The following is a 16,143-nucleotide window of genomic DNA, read 5'->3' as shown; positions in this document are numbered from 1 at the left end:
ATATACACATTATTGCTTTCATTTACGAGCTTTTTTATAACTTTCTGATCACGCTCAACTATGCCTTATAAAAAGGACAAAACGGTCGTTGCAAATATAATCCGATTTACAAGTCCGGAGTCAAATCACATAGAGAACTAAGGCTCAGCTACAGTTGTTGACTATCACTAAGAAACACAAGTCCAAACAATTTCCTAATTATAAAGATTATAATATTTATTTTTATCTAATTAACTAACAAATACTAGAAAGCAGTAAAACTATCAATTAATAAGGATAGGGATTGGAGACAAGATTAAGGAGGTCTAGAGTTATGATTTCCCCTATTGTCGGAATCCTTTTCGCTACTTTTTCTATAAATTTGCCTAAGTCTTCTCTACCAATCATGAGCACTCTGACTGTCGTAACTCTCTTCCGAGTAGTTACCACAATTTACTAGACATATTCTCCCGAATTACGCTAGCTGGCATTAAGTACAGCTCATTCGGATCGCACCAAGGTCTCGTTATCCTTAATCCCACCTTTAAACCCTCCGTATTGATCCCCCATATACGTTAGGAGTGATGTTGTTCAACAACTACCTAGATATGCACTCTCTCCCGAGTAATACACACTAAATATGCACAGTCGATTGAGAGCTCTTCAACCAACCACAATATAAACGTAGTTGAACAATTAGAGAAAAAGTTACCGCAAATCTATATTAACGTAACAGGAAAATCATTCTCCAATAGGTTCCATCAAAACCCTTGATAATAAATTAGTTATTCATAATAGTATGGACAACTACAATACTAGAATTCATAACCAATAATGAAAATAGGAAGAAGGAAGTGAAAAACTCGTAGAAGAATTCTCTGCCTTGCTCCTAGTGTGTACTTGCCTCCTTAGGTCGAATCTCCGGTCTCCTTAGCCTCCTTAGGACTAAATTTATCTCAAAAGTGACGTTTTTAGGTCTATTTATATGTGTAGGAAAATGCCTAAACGTGTAGGCCAAGTCCTAGTCAAACCAGGAGACGAAACAAGTCTTCAAAATTCGGAATGTGCACGCCGCAGGCCTGGCGTCGCCAGGCTAACGCCTGGTTAAGCTGGCCTTTGCCTGGCCTCGCCATGTCTCTCCTTTTCACTGTTCTCGAGCACACTTTCAACGTTTATGTATCCCTTTTGCTCTACTTTCATCTCCAATTCACCTACACATCAGATAGACTTCATTACGCACAAATAAAATATAATTTATCATTAAAACATGTAAAATACAAAGCACATAATATACAAAATTATGGAATTATAGCCCCACATCACTTTCATTAGCCATATTGTTAGATAAATGTTAGCCATCTGTTAAGTCTAATTATTTTTGTCGAAGTTTTTGGTGGAAATGAATTGATTGACTGCTGAACACACAATTGAAGAAAACGAATAAACAAGGGCTGGAGTGGGGTCTGAAGTGATCTTTTACATCTCACTAGTATTATTACCCGCACGATGCACGGACATAAAATATATCAAATTATGATTTGGTTATTTAATTATGTGCAAATAACCTTAAATTAAACCTTCCATATATAAATTATAAATAATTATTTGACATTAATTAAGAAGCAGGACATGAAATCATTTTTCAAATCTCATAGTGGATAATTTGTTTTTTTTTTCTATATCTGTAATAACCCAACCCCTTGATTTTGACACTTGTATTATATTTTACGGTCAACAATATTTTTGACTATTGTTTAATAATTTAATTTATTTATTTTTAATAAATTTAAAAAATATAAGTATCCTCGCACTATCTCTATTTTCCTCTTTATACATAATTTTTTTACCTATACTCAAAATAAACAGAATTTCAATTTTCTATTCAATTAAAAATTCAAACTGAAGTATGATACTTTTCTTATATTTGATAGTTCCAATCGGGAATGGGAAGTGCTCCAACGATTTTGCAAGGAAGACCACCAGAGAACATCAACACTCCTGTAGAACAAGATGAAGGCACGTCCTCAGCAGCAGCAACAAGGAAACTTACTCTCTCCACGACAGAGGAAATGAGAAAACCTACGACGGCTGAAGTTGTGTAAGGAAACAGATCTCAACAATTAGGGATGAAATTAGACTATTTCCCCCCAATAATGAGAGATGGGAGGAAAATAGTAAAATTAGTCCAAGCAGAAGTTGAAGAGGAATGCCAGAAATGGAAGTCGGCTCTAATTGGATATGTAATTGGGGGAAACCCTACATTCAAGGAAATGTTGAAGTATGTGTATGGGGTGTGGAACTTTGTCGTGACTCCTCAGGTATTTCTGCACAATGATGGGTATTTCATCTTCCGATTTATGTCTGATAATGATAAAGAGACCCTACTGCAGAATGGACCCTTCACATTTAACAACAGGCCTATGGTTCTCAAGCATTGGGAACCAGATTTTCAGATGAGTAAGGAACCTCTCCAGGTCATTCCAATATGGGTTACTTTTCCAAATCTACCTGTTGAATACTGGGCACCAAGAAGCTTGGGTCGAATTGCAAGCTGTTTGGGAAAGCCAATATGCACGGATAAGCTTACAACCAAAGGAGAAAGAGTGTCCTACGCACGAATTCTAGTTGAAATGGATGTTTCAGTTGAACTTCCGGAAGAGGTATCAATTGAACTACCAGGAGGTAAATGTAAACTGCAGAACATTAAGTATGAGTGGAGACCCTTGTACTGCCAAAGCTGCTTGAATATTGGGCATCAGAATGGTGAGTGTAAGAAGGACACATGTCACGACCCAATTTCCATACCCGGTCGTGATGGCGCCTCTCGTGAAGACAAGGCCAGCCAACTAACCCAATTCGTTCCTTTATCAATTATTAAACATAAATGAATAGATATATACAACTTGACGACATAATAACTGGTATTTACAACCCAACTCAACCCGGCCGGGGTGTCACAAGTCACGAGCATCTAAAGAAACCTGAACACAACTACAGGGCCAATAATAATATATAAGGAAAAATTCTGGAAAATCAAAAGACAACATCCGGTGTCGCGAACGCTGGCGGTCACCTTACTCAGCTACAATAGCCATACCTTCAATCAGCTAAATAACCCGCTACCGGGTGAACAATACCTGCAACTGCACGCAAGGTGCAGGGAGTAAAGTGAGTACTTCCAACTCAGTGAGTAATAAGAGTAAATAATAACTGAGAGGCAAGAAATCACGTAAAGGCACTCCATCATGCTATATATGACAGTACAACTCTATTAGANTTTAATTAATTTTAAAATAAATTTCTAAAAATCTAAATTTTTAAAACTCAAAGAAAGTAACTAATTAATAACAATAAAAAATGCATAATTTAAATTTTTAAAAATTTAAATAAAAAAACTAATTATTACCTAACCTAACTAACTTTGTCCTAAATTCCCATGTGGCCTATTGTGAAGTTGTATAGATAAATTCGAAATACTATCAAACTTAAATCAAATTGTAATTTTGATTTTTTTCAAATATAAAAAAATAAATAATTTTACTATTTTGTCTTAAATTTACTGTTATATTAAATACTTGCTATTTTTTATTATTTTCCATCAGCAAATGAACTTTTCTTTTATCTCAACTCAAATACTTTTATCTATAAATTCGCAATCAAATTATTCTCTTTATTAAAAAAATATTTGGCGGTTTTGTATAGACATAAACTACTATATTTATAGAAACAAAAAGCTACCATATCTTTAGATATAGATATAGATATAAATACATAGATTAGATTTATCTAAGATCTATTTCATTCAACTATTTGCATTAATTATGTTTTCATTTGTAATTCAGATTTTTAATGTTGTATTAAAATTGCCAAGTGGCTTTATTTTAGCTTGCCACTTGGTTAATCACATGATTCACTACTCTCCTTTTAATATAATATAGATATAATTTTTAATTAATTTTTGTCTCCATATTTCTAGCTAATATAGAAGAAAATCTATGATTGGATGAATATAGATATAAATATAGATATAGATATAGATACAAATATAAATATAAATATAAATATAGATATATAAATTAGATTTTTCTAAGATCTATTTAGATTATGTATAAGATTCACTTAAACTACTTCTATTAAATATGATTCCATTTATAATTCATACTTTTAATGTTGTCTTAAAAATGCCAAGTGACTTCATTTTAGCTTGCCACTTGGCTTAACAACATGCTTCACTACTCTCCTTTTAATATAATATAGATGTATTTTTCTGCTTGAATTTCTCTAATTTTAAACTCAATAAATCTTTAACATCTTAAGTAAATTTTAGTTTTATTTTATATTTAACTTACTCCAAATTATAAATAGTCATAGGTTATCTCAATTTGCGTATTTTTATATTTTTTTTATTATAGTTTTTAATTAATTTTTATCTCCATGTTTCTAGCTAACATAGAATAAAATCTATGGTTGGATCAATATATAGATATAAATAGAGATATAGCTACAAATATACATATAAATAAAAATTTAAATGTATATATAGATTAGATTTGTCTAAGATTTATTTAGATTGAGTATAAGATTTATTAAACTACTTACATTAATTATAATTCAAATAATTCAAATTTTTAATGTTGTCTTAAAATTGCCAAGTGACTTCTTTTTAGCTTGCCACTTGACTTAACCACATGCTTCACTACTCTCCTTTTAATATAATATAGATTTCAGTGGTCATATAATGCTTTTTTCATTTTCAAATGTTATTTGAATGGGTAAATGTCCTTTTCCATGTTTTTACGGTCGTGTGCATTGAGCTCGTGCAGGCCACAAGCTTAAAAAAATTATCCAGGGACCACCTCTGGTGTCCCTTCAGTCCCTGAAAAGCATCAATTGGATTATTATTTGTTTAGTACGTTTGTCGTTAACAAACGTTTTATTTGTGGTGTTAAAAATATACTTTTCTACTATAATTCGTTAACTTAACGTATGCTCTTCAACTCCTTCCACACCGAAACTAGAGATTTTACTAATTTTGTATTTATGTGCATATGTTAGGAAAAAAAATTTCGGTCCAAAAAGAATAAATCTATTATTATTTGAGGAGCCAACCCAAATTTTCTTTCATTATATTTTGAGTAAACAATTTTTAAATATTTCGACCATTGCAGCCTCGACCATTGCAGCCCGACCCTATCCAGAGAGACCCTAACTTGATGTGCAAGTATCACGGCACTCATGTCCATAGGATCGAAGATTGCCGACAATCAAGAGAAGAAGTTGCCCGGATGTTTAGTAACAGACACCTACGAAAATTCCTAAGTGATCGAGTCAAAAACCACTTCAGAAACAGGGACACCAATAAAAATACCGAGCACAAGGAACCTCAACACATCTTCAACATGATCACTGGAGGGGTCGATATCCCTATGCACTAAAGTATCTATCACGAGGGAGAAATGCACCCGAGATTATATCCTAGAGGGAACCATTTCATTCAACGACGAGGATGCCAAAGGCATCGTACAACCTCATAATGATGCACTGGTAATATCTGTACTTATCAATAAATCTCAAGTTAAGCGTGTGTTGATTGATCCAGGTAGCTCAGCCAACATCATCAGATCGAGGGTCGTAAAGAAGTTGGGGTTACAAGAACAAATAGTGCCAGCAGTCTAGGTGCTGAACGGATTTAACATGACATGCGAAACCACTAAAGTGGAGATAACCCTACTAGCAAACACCGTCGGGGCCATCCAGGAAATAAAGTTCTATGTAATTGAAGGAGATATGAGATATAACGCTCTATTCGGAAGACCATGGGTTCACAACATGAGGGCAATACCTTCGACCTTGCCCCAGGCATTAAAGTTCCCTACACTGGGAGGGATCAAGATAGTATACGGAGAACAACTAGTTGCGAAGGAGATGTTCGCAGTCGATAAAGTACTCCCGGTACCCACCGTCTCGACGTAAAACAGCACAAAGCTGACCAGAAAAGTCAAGATTAAATGTCAATCACCGATGTGGTCCCGGTTAGATCGGAGGAACGAGGAGCCGACGAGAAAGATGATTACAGAGTTTCAAGAACATTCATAGCTCCTGATGATACCGACGCCACCAAATCGACGATCGAAGAGTTGGAGCAAGTCACATTGATCGAGCACCTACCGGATCGAAAGCTATACCTGAGCACAGGGTTAGCCCCCCCCCCCCCCCCTCCCAGCTCTGGAAATAAACTCATTTTTTTCTTAAAGCTAGCGTAAGTTGTTAAGCATGCATTCATCAAGGACGAAGTATCTAAACTCCTTAAAATAGGGTCCATTCGGGAAGTTAAATACCCGAACTGGCTAGCTAACGTAGTGGTAGTGCCCAAAAAAGGAAATGACCTAAGAATGTTTGTAGACTACAAAGACTTGAACACGGCATGCCCTAAGGACTCTTTTACTTTGCCTAACATCGATCGCATGAGCGACGCGATGGCCGAGCACGAGATACTCAGCTTTCTCGATGCCTATTCAAGGTACAACCAAATTCGTATGGACCTAGTAGATCAGGAAAAGACTTCTTTTATCACTAAATTTGGCACATATTGTTATAATGTAATGCCATTCGGATTAAAGAATGTCGGTGCCACCTATCAACGCCTAGTAAATCGAATGTTCGAAGAACAAATAGGAAAATCAATGGTAGTTTATATTGACGATATGTTAGTCAAGTCCCTGCGAGCAGAGGACAATTTGAAATATTTGCAGGAGACTTTCGACATTTTGAAGAACTATAATATGAAGTTGAACTCAGAGGAGTGCGTATTTAGGGTCGGATGAGGAAAATTCCTTAGGTTCATGGTATCTAATCGAGAATCGAGATCAATCCTGATAAAATCAAAGCCATAGAAGACGTCGCCGTGATGGACAACGTTAAGGCTGTTCAGAGGCTGACCAGGTGCATATCCACCCTGGGTCGGTTCATATCGAGGTCCTCGGATAAAAGCCATCGATTTTTCTCGCTATTGAAGAAAAAGAATAACTTCTCCTGACTCAGAAATGTCAACGAGCTTAGGAAGAACTCAAGCGGTACCTTTCGAGTCCGCCCTTTCTCTGCACCCCGAAGGTGGATGAACAACTGTACCTTTACTTGGCGGTTTCCGAAGTGGTGGTAAGTGGAGTCTTGATCCGAGAAGAAGAAGGTACGCAATTTCCTATTTCCTATGTCAGTGGGACTCTAGGCGAGGTCGAAGCAAGGTATCCTCACCTGGAAAACTTGGCGCTCGCTTTGCTAAGTGCCTCTAGAAAATTAAAATCGTACTTTTAATGTCACCCCATATGTGTCGTAACATCCTAACCACTAAGGAACATCATGCACAAACCCAAGCTCTCGGGCCGTTTGGCCAAATGGGCCGTCAAAATCAGCGGGTACTATATCGATTATCGATCCCGAACCGCTATCAAATCCCAAAATTTGGCAGACTTCATGGCCGACTTTATGCCGACCTTAATACCTGAAGTCGAAAGGGAATTATTGTTAACCACGAGAACTCCCTCGGAATCTGGACCTTTTTTACGAACTGAGCCTCAAACTCAAAGGGGTCCAGACCCGGTATGGCGTGTAAATAGGCGATCTATTAGAACTATGAAATTGACTAACAATGAGGCCGAGTACGAGGACATGATTGCAGGTCTCGAATTACCTAAAAGCCTTGACTCCCTCATCGTAGTAAATCAAGTCAATGGAACGTTCGAAGTAAAAAGGGAACAAATGCTGAGGTACTTGGACAAATTACAAGTAACACTGCATCAATTCAGGAAATAGACCCTGCAGCATGTGCCCCGAGATCATAATAGTGAGGCCGATGCTCCGGTCAGTTTAGGGTCGTCGGTTGATGCTAATGAGTTGAGCTCGGGAACAGTGGTACAACTCATGAAATCAGTGATAGAAGAAGGTCACGCCGAAGTAAACTCAACAAGTTTAACTTGGGATTGGAGGAACAAGTACATAGATTACTTGAAGATCGAAAAATTGCCCTCGGACCCCAAGGAATGGAGAGCTCTGTGTACAAAGGCTGCTAAATTTAGCTTGTCCGAAGGGACTTGTTCGGAAGTACAGTCGATGGCCTGCTGGCCATATGCTTCGGGCCGGGAGACACCGAATATGCCTTGAGAGAAGTTCACGAAGGCACTTGCAGGAACCATTTAGGGGCAGAATCTTTGGTTCAAAAATTATTTAGGGTCAGCTATTACTGGACCTAAATGGAGAAAGATGCGAAGGACTTTGTAGGAAGATGTGACGCCTGCCAAAAACACGCATCGATGATCCACCAACCGGGAGAACTGCTTCATTCGATCTTTTTCCTATGGCCATTTATGAAATAGGGAACGGGCACGTCGGTCCCTTGCCGTGGGCACCCTCTAAGGCTCAATTCATACTATTCATGACTGATTATTTTTCTAAATGGGTCGAAGCTCAAGCATTCAAGAAAGTCCGGGAAAAAGAGGTCATTGACTTCATCTAGGACCACATTATATGTTGATTCGGCATACCGTCCGAAATCATCTACGATAATGGGAAACAGTTCATTGGCAGCAAGGTAAATAAGTTCTTCGAGGATCACAAGATTAAGAAAATACTATCAACACCTTACCACCCTAGTTGGAACGGACAGGCGGAATCAACAAACAAAAACATACTTCAAAACCTGAAGAAGAGGTTGAACGATGCCAAAGGGAAATGGAAGGAAATCCTGCCTGAAGTCTTGTGGGCATACCGTATGACCTCAAAGTCTAATACCGGGGCCACCCCATTTTCAGTAGTTTACGGTGATGAAGCCTTAATACCAGTCGAAGTGGGATAACCGAGCCTTAGGTTCCGATATATGACTGAAGAGTCAAATGGCGAGGCCATGATCACAAGCATGGAGCTATTGGATGAAAGGCGTGAGGCCGCCCTAGTCCAGTTGGCCGCCCAAAAGCAGCGGATAGAAAGACACTACAACCGAAGAGCCAACTTCCGACACTTCAAGATCGGGGATTTGGTTTGAAAAAGGTAACATTGCACACCCGGAACCCGAATGAGGGAAAGATGGGATCGAATTGGGAAGGACTATATCTAGTCGTCGGAATTACCGGCAAAGGCTCGTACAAACTCGAAGCAGGAAACGGTGTACAGCTACCAAACAACTGGAACGTGGCACACTTAAAGCGGTACTACTGCTAAGGTACAATCTCAATTAATCTTTGATAATATTATGATTCGGACCAACACTTGCAGGCAACAACCAAGGATGGACGTGGCTATTAGGTCTGAAAGCACGTACTGCACTCTTTTTCCCTTGAACCAGTTTTGTTCCAAAATGCATTTTTCGGCAAGGTTTTTAACGAGGAAACAGTAAAATATGATAACTTAGATTCAAAGACTGGTCTCAAACTGAGGTCAATGGGCGTTTATTTTGCATCAAAAGTATCCGAGACCTCTCAAGCTCGACCTCAAATACTAGGGGCCATCACCCTCGGATTAAGGTTTTTAGCAAGGAAAGAAGAAAATCCTGTATGTTAGAAGCTAAGGCTCGGTGGTGAGGATTTATTGTAAGGGCCAAAAGGTCGTGTGAACTGTGCCCACGTAGTCCACTTTAGCCATGATACAAGCTTTTACACGCTTTCGATCATGTACTTTACACACAAAAGTGAAAGAAAGTTCCGCCTTGCTATTACACATTTTTGCCTCTTAAATTCCGATCCTAAGAGCCCATGGGCTACCCCTATTCGGGGACTATCGATCCCAAGGTCTACCCCGACTCGGGGACTGTCATCCGAAAAAAGTTCGGGCAACACGGGCTACCATATCCTGGAGGTACCAAACCTATTAGGCGGTGACTAAATACAAAAGGTTACGACCACACTAAAAAATGGCTCGGAGACATCCAAAGCTCGTAGTCAGAAAGTAAAGCCTTTATAAAATTCAAAACATGCTAAAAGGTTACCTTCGGCAAAAGCATCATCTAAAATTACTTAAGCATCTTGAAAGAAGTTCCGGTCACACTGAGTTTTTAAAGCCTCGAGCAAACAAAGTTGTGTTGAAACTAGGCTCCGTTCGAACCTCTGAAAAACGAACGCCCTATAACTACATCTAATTCTATGCTATATCATTGGAAACATTGCAAGGATAGAAATTATGAAAAGATGCTGAAAAAGTAAAGACTCGAAATTGCTAGAAAGGGAAACTTTTATATATATTCCGGAATATATGTACAAAGGCCCAATAAAAATGGCCTCAAAATAAAATAAAAAAAGTACATAAGACAAAAACTAAAAAAGTACTAAGGCATCTACGCCTAATCTTTACTAGGGCCCGGCTCGTCGCTAGAACTGTCAGAACCCTCCGAGCCCTCGGAATCCTCAGAGCCCTCGTAAAGCTTATTCGCCTCGGCCTCAGATTTTTTGGCTTCCTGGATTTCAGCCGACACGTCAAAACCCCGGGCGTGGATCTCCTTGAGGGTCTCTCTTTGAGATAGCCGCTTTATATATTCGGTCTTTGCCTTTAGGCGAGCCTCGGCTGCCTCCACACAGGCCTTGTATTGGGCCACTATTTCCTTGGCATCAGTGGAGGTTGTATCAAACTTGGACTTCACTGCCTCGTATTCTCTACCAAGGGCATCCCGCTCTGTGACAGCCGAGTTCACCTGTGCTTGGAGATTGTCATTCAGCTGAGACCACTTGCCAGCTTTCTCCTTTTCCACTCGGAGTTGGACCTCTACCGATGCTAGCTTCGCCTTGGCGGTTTCCTTCTCCGAAGCCAGTAGGTCCATTTTGCTTTTCCACCCATTGGCCATGGTTTGGACCTCGTTCATCTCGACTTGAAGTTGGTCGATCTAGTCGATCTTCTATTAGACCTGCAAGGTTTTGTTATTAGTTACCATAATTAGCTCCTTGTTATTAACTTCAAAGACCTTTACCTTTTCGAGCAGGTTGGCATGTTCCCACCTCAGTATCGAAGCTTCCATCTGAGCCATTTCTAGCTCGGCCTAAAGGTCCTTGATAGCCCCGTCCTGTTGCTCATTGAGGAGCTTGAACATGTCCTTTTTTCGGGCCTGCTCCTTAGGCTCGAACTCGATCTCGCTGATTTCAAAGTGGTACCGGAGGAAGCTCTCATGATGAAGTACTGAGTCCTGCAAAACAAGTAAAATAGTAAGAGATATCAAAACCTAAGTGGAATTCAAGAAGGAGTACTGAGGCCTTACTCGGTTCAGTGCATGTTGTGCCTCATTGAAGAAACACGACGTTCCCACTTTGTTCATCTTCGTCGGGTCCTCCTCAGTCACCAATCATCGGAGGTAGCTGGATATGCCCACGGGAGCGGATAGAACCCGAGCATCCTCTAGGAGAGTAAGAATAACCGATCTCTTGCGATCGGGGTCCACACAAATAGCGAGAAACTAATTCACCAGTTTTGGGCTCGAACTCGGCCCGCCAACTTCCAAAGGAGCGTCCTTCACCGGAATCTCTAAGTCGCCCAGCCCCGAAAAGTCTTCCAAAGTAGACATGTCCACACCATCGAAGATGGAATGGAGAGGGTCGTCCAACCGTGAACTCCTTCACTTGACTTTTCCTTTCCTGCTTGGGCCTCCTCAAGCATAAACTCAGTGTATGAGGGCATCTCGACAATGTCTATTACACCAGTCACCTCATTCGAAATGGAAGCACCTTCTCGGGAGGTCTCAGCCCCCGTTTCCATCCCGACCTCCCGAGTCGGGTGGAGATCGGCTTCATGGCCTTCTTCTTCCACTACTACCTGCTCCCCCGTAGGAGTCGATCCGTGAGTGACAAAAATGTCATCTTCTTCAGGCTCGTCCCTGAGCCAATAAAGCAAGTCAGAGTCCGGTACCTGAGACTCGAAATTCTTCTTAGACCTGCAGGCCCGAGTGGCTGCCCTCTTTTTTATATTCACTTCGAGCCCCTCTGAGCCCGAAGATTTCCTTTTTCTCTTCTTCTCCTCCACAATAACTCGGTGTTGCCCCGTAATAAAGGGATCAACGAACAATGACACATCTTCGTCCCCTTCTAGTGGCCTAAGTTCAGTGGTCTTAGGCAAACCTGCAAAGGAAATAAGAAAGGTCAACGTTATGTGAGTTTAGGGCATAGTAATAACTATTCAAAGGAGAACCTTACCGTGAGAACGGGCCCTCCATCAGCCCTTCAAAAGCTTGTGCCACGAGCGCTCGAAATATGACATTTGGTTGTAGATGCCTTCGATCCACTCCTTGAGCCAGAGGACCGCATTAGGAACCTGGACAACAGCTGCACAACCACAAATACTGATGGTGAGAAAGGAAATAAAGGAAACTTGACACTTAAGAGAAGGCTACACTTACAAAATGCATTCCACTTCTCAGGAAATGGCAGGAATTAGGGAGGGATCAAATCACCCGAACAAAGTGCCCCTGCCAGCCTCGGGCTCGATCCTTGTCGATGCTCGAAAAGGGGGCGTTGCTGGTCCGGCGAGTAAGTTTGATTAGTCCCCCTTTAAAAATTCGAGGATTGTACAGACGGAGTAGATGGTCGAGGGTAAACCGATGGGACTCGGTGTTGTTTACAAAATAATGTAGGAGGATCACGATCCTCCAAAGTGACAGGTTGATTTGCCCAAGGCACACCTCGTATCTTTTGCAGAAGGCCAAAACGATCGGGTCTATCGGGCCCAGCGCGAAGGGGTAAGTGTAGACACTTAAATACCCCTCCACATAAGTGGTAATATCATCCTCAGGGCCGGGAACAATCACATCTTTGCCTTTCCATTTACAGTCCTCTCAGACTATGGGAAAGGTATCCTCGGTGATGGAGCATATGTATCTCCATGCTCCTATACCCCGGTCCTGTTTGGATGAGGCTTTCTCGACTTTGAAGTCATCTGGTATTGAACAACCCCCAGGTACAAAGCTTTTCATGGGGGGCTCGGGGAAACCTCAGGGGCAGCCACCCCAGCATCTGTGGCCGAGTGTGAAGATGAAGAGGCAGCCTGCTGAGGAACTGATTTGAACGTTTTAGCCAATGCTATCTGAGAAAATTTGAAAATTTAAGGAAAAAGATGAAGGTTTGAAGGAACAAGTTTGAAAGCTGAAGAAATTAGTATGGAGATTTGAAGGTAGGATGAAGGTTGATCACGCTCAACTGAGTCTCACAAAAGACTATGTGGGCGTTGCAAATATAATCTGAGTATTATTGCCCAGAGTCGAACCACAGGGAACTAACCTATCAATCACTACTGTCCGATTTACTAAATTCACACAATCTGTTTTCACAACCTTTTTGATTCACAATGGTTGATTTTCTAACAACTAAAGACTGAAAATAATTAACAACTGAAAATTAACTAAACTTGATTTGTAGACAGTAGAAATAAGGTCTAAGGCAATGGTTTCCCCCGTTGGTAATTTCCTTGGTTGTATATGTCTTATAACTACGATTTAGTTGTCTCAAACAATCATGAACGCTCAAGCTATCATAATTCTTTCTCAAGTAATTATGATATTCTACTAGACGCACTCTCTCAAGCTACGCTATCTAATTTCACAATACAGTTCACTTAGATTGCACCCGGGGTTTCGTTATCTCTAATCCAACCCCTAAACCCTCGGTTATGACTCTCGTCTATACTCCGGGAGTGATGTTGTTCATACAATCACCTAAATATGCACTCTCTCTCAAGTAGATGCATAATAAACAGGAACGGATAATTGAGGGCCCTTTCAACTAATCCACAATCAAGACATAGATGAACAACTAGAGATTAACAACCAAATCTAATTATATTAATAAAACAACCAAGTCATCCCAACAGGTTCCACCAAAATCTTAGATTAAGGTTTTTAGCTACTCATAACAATGGGGAAATAAACTACTAAAAGATTCATAATCGTAATTTGCAAGAAAAATAAAGAAGAATAAGATTAATGATGTTTTGGGTGATCTCTCACACTTGTTTTCCTTGCCAAAGTACTCTCTAAAACATTGCATGCCTCCCTTGGGCGAGTTCTATTGTTTAAAATAGGGTTTTGGGCTAAGAATTCCGTGTTTTGCACTTCAGTCCCTCAATTTTACGCCTTCTGCCGCGGTCCTACCGCGGTTACGCCAGGACCGCGGCCAAATCACCTCTCAGAATCCGCAAACACCTTCCTGCCTCGGCCCGACCGCGGTTACACCGGGACCGCGGCAGTCCATCTCCAGTTCTGGTTTTGTGCATTTCGCATGGTGCACTTGACGGAAATTGTGCGATTGGCCTCTTTTCCTCCATAATTGATCCCAAAAGTACTCCATAGCCTTCTTTTATTGTATGTAACTTGCAAAGCATGAAAAGCACTAATCAGAGCACTTTGTTATCACTTTTACCATAAAAACTATACAAGAAAGTGGTTCTTTAGGTGAATTGATTTTTATGGTAAAAGTGATAACAAATTGCTCTGATTAGTGTTTTTCATGCTTTGCAGGTTATATACAATAAAAGAAGGCTATGGAGTACTTTTGGGATCAATTATGGAGGAAAAGAGGCCAATCGCACAATATCCGCCAAGTGCACCATGCGAAATGCACAAAACCAGAACTGGAGATGGACTGCCGCGGTCCCGGCGTAACCGCGGTCGGGCCGAGGCAGGAAGGTGTTGCGGATTCTGAGAGGTGATTTGGCCGCGTTCCTGGCGTAACCGCGGTAGGACCGCGGCAGGAGGCGTAAAATTGAGGGACTGAAGTGCAAAACACGGAATTCTTAGCCCAAAACCCTATTTTAAACAATAGAACTCGCCCAAGGGAGGCATGTAATGTTTTAGAGAGTACTTTGGCAAGGAAAACAAGTGTGAGAGATCACCCAAAACATCATTAATCTTATTCTTCTTTATTTTTCTTGCAAATTACGATTATGAATCTTTTAGTAGTTTATTTCCCCATTGTTATGAGTAGCTAAAAACCTTAATCTAAGATTTTGGTGGAACCTGTTGGGATGACTTGGTTGTTTTATTAATATAATTAGATTTGGTTGTTAATCTCTAGTTGTTCATCTATGTCTTGATTGTGGATTAGTTGAAAGGGCCCTCAATTATCCGTTCCTGTTTATTATGCATCTACTTGAGAGAGAGTGCATATTTAGGTGATTGTATGAACAACATCACTCCCGGAGTATAGACGAGAGTCATAACCGAGGGTTTAGGGGTTGGATTAGAGATAACGAAACCCCGGGTGCAATCTAAGTGAACTGTATTGTGAAATTAGATAGCGTAGCTTGAGAGAGTGCGTCTAGTAGATTATCATAATTACTTGAGAAAGAATTATGATAGCTTGAGCGTTCATGATTGTTAGAGACAACTAAATCGTAGTTATAAGACATATACAACCAAGGAAATTACCAACGGGGGAAACCATTGCCTTAGACCTTATTTCTACTGTCTACAAATCAAGTTTAATTAATTTTCAGTTATTAATTACTTTCAGTCTTTAGTTGTTAGAAAATCAACCATTGTGAATCAAAAAGGTTGGGAAAACAGATTGTGTGAATTTAGTAAATCCGACAGTAGTAATTGATAGGTTAATTCCATGTGGTTCGACTCTGGGCAATAATACTCAGATTATATTTGCAACGCCCGCATAGTCTTTTGCGAGACTCAGTTGAGCGTGATCAGCAACCAATCATTAGAGTTTTTCTATCTTCTCTTGATTATTTCAATTGCACATTATGAATACTTTTGTAGTTTTATCTTGCTTTGCTATGAGTAGCTAAACATTTAATCTAGGGTTGATGGAACCAATTGTTGGATGAAGTTTTGACTCAATTTTGTTATAATCGAGCCGGGTTTATTATATGATTGTTCAACTATGTTTTGTATGGTGATTAATTGAATGGGCCCTTGATTAATCATGTCTAATTGCCTTGTGTTGCTTGAGAAAGAATACTAGGTTAGACTGCTGGTGAACAGCACCACTTTTGGGTAATTGAAGAGATTCTTTACTTGAACTTAAAAGTGGGGTTAGAGATAACGAAACTTTGGCGGGATAATTCTGAGCTGCATAAATTATCAGCTAGAGTAGTTCGAGAGAATGCTCTAGTAAATCATTGTGGTTGATTGAGAGATAATTGCAATAGCCCATAGCTCATATCCTCATAGAGTAATACGGCGAGATTATAGCAAAA

The 16,143-nt window shown here is 40.1% G+C and overlaps 1 protein-coding gene across 1 annotated transcript; it reads left to right on the top strand.

The window, feature by feature from the left end:
- On the top strand, positions 2,133-3,829 carry LOC109226173. The gene is made up of 2 exons (XM_019390968.1): positions 2,133-2,742; positions 3,822-3,829. Exons 1-2 carry the CDS (start codon positions 2,133-2,135, stop codon positions 3,827-3,829), a joined length of 618 nt encoding a protein of 205 aa, XP_019246513.1.

Source organism: Nicotiana attenuata, chromosome 5, assembly GCF_001879085.1.
Source record: "Nicotiana attenuata strain UT chromosome 5, NIATTr2, whole genome shotgun sequence".
Classification (NCBI taxonomy): Eukaryota; Viridiplantae; Streptophyta; class Magnoliopsida; order Solanales; family Solanaceae; genus Nicotiana; species Nicotiana attenuata.
Note: the sequence above shows the minus strand (reverse complement) of the source record. Positions and strands in the feature narration are given on the sequence as shown.

Bases quoted from the DNA above. Each gene is read 5' to 3' on its own strand.
- LOC109226173 (XM_019390968.1), top strand. From the start codon at position 2,133: ATGAGAGATGGGAGGAAAATAGTAAAATTAGTCCAAGCAGAAGTTGAA.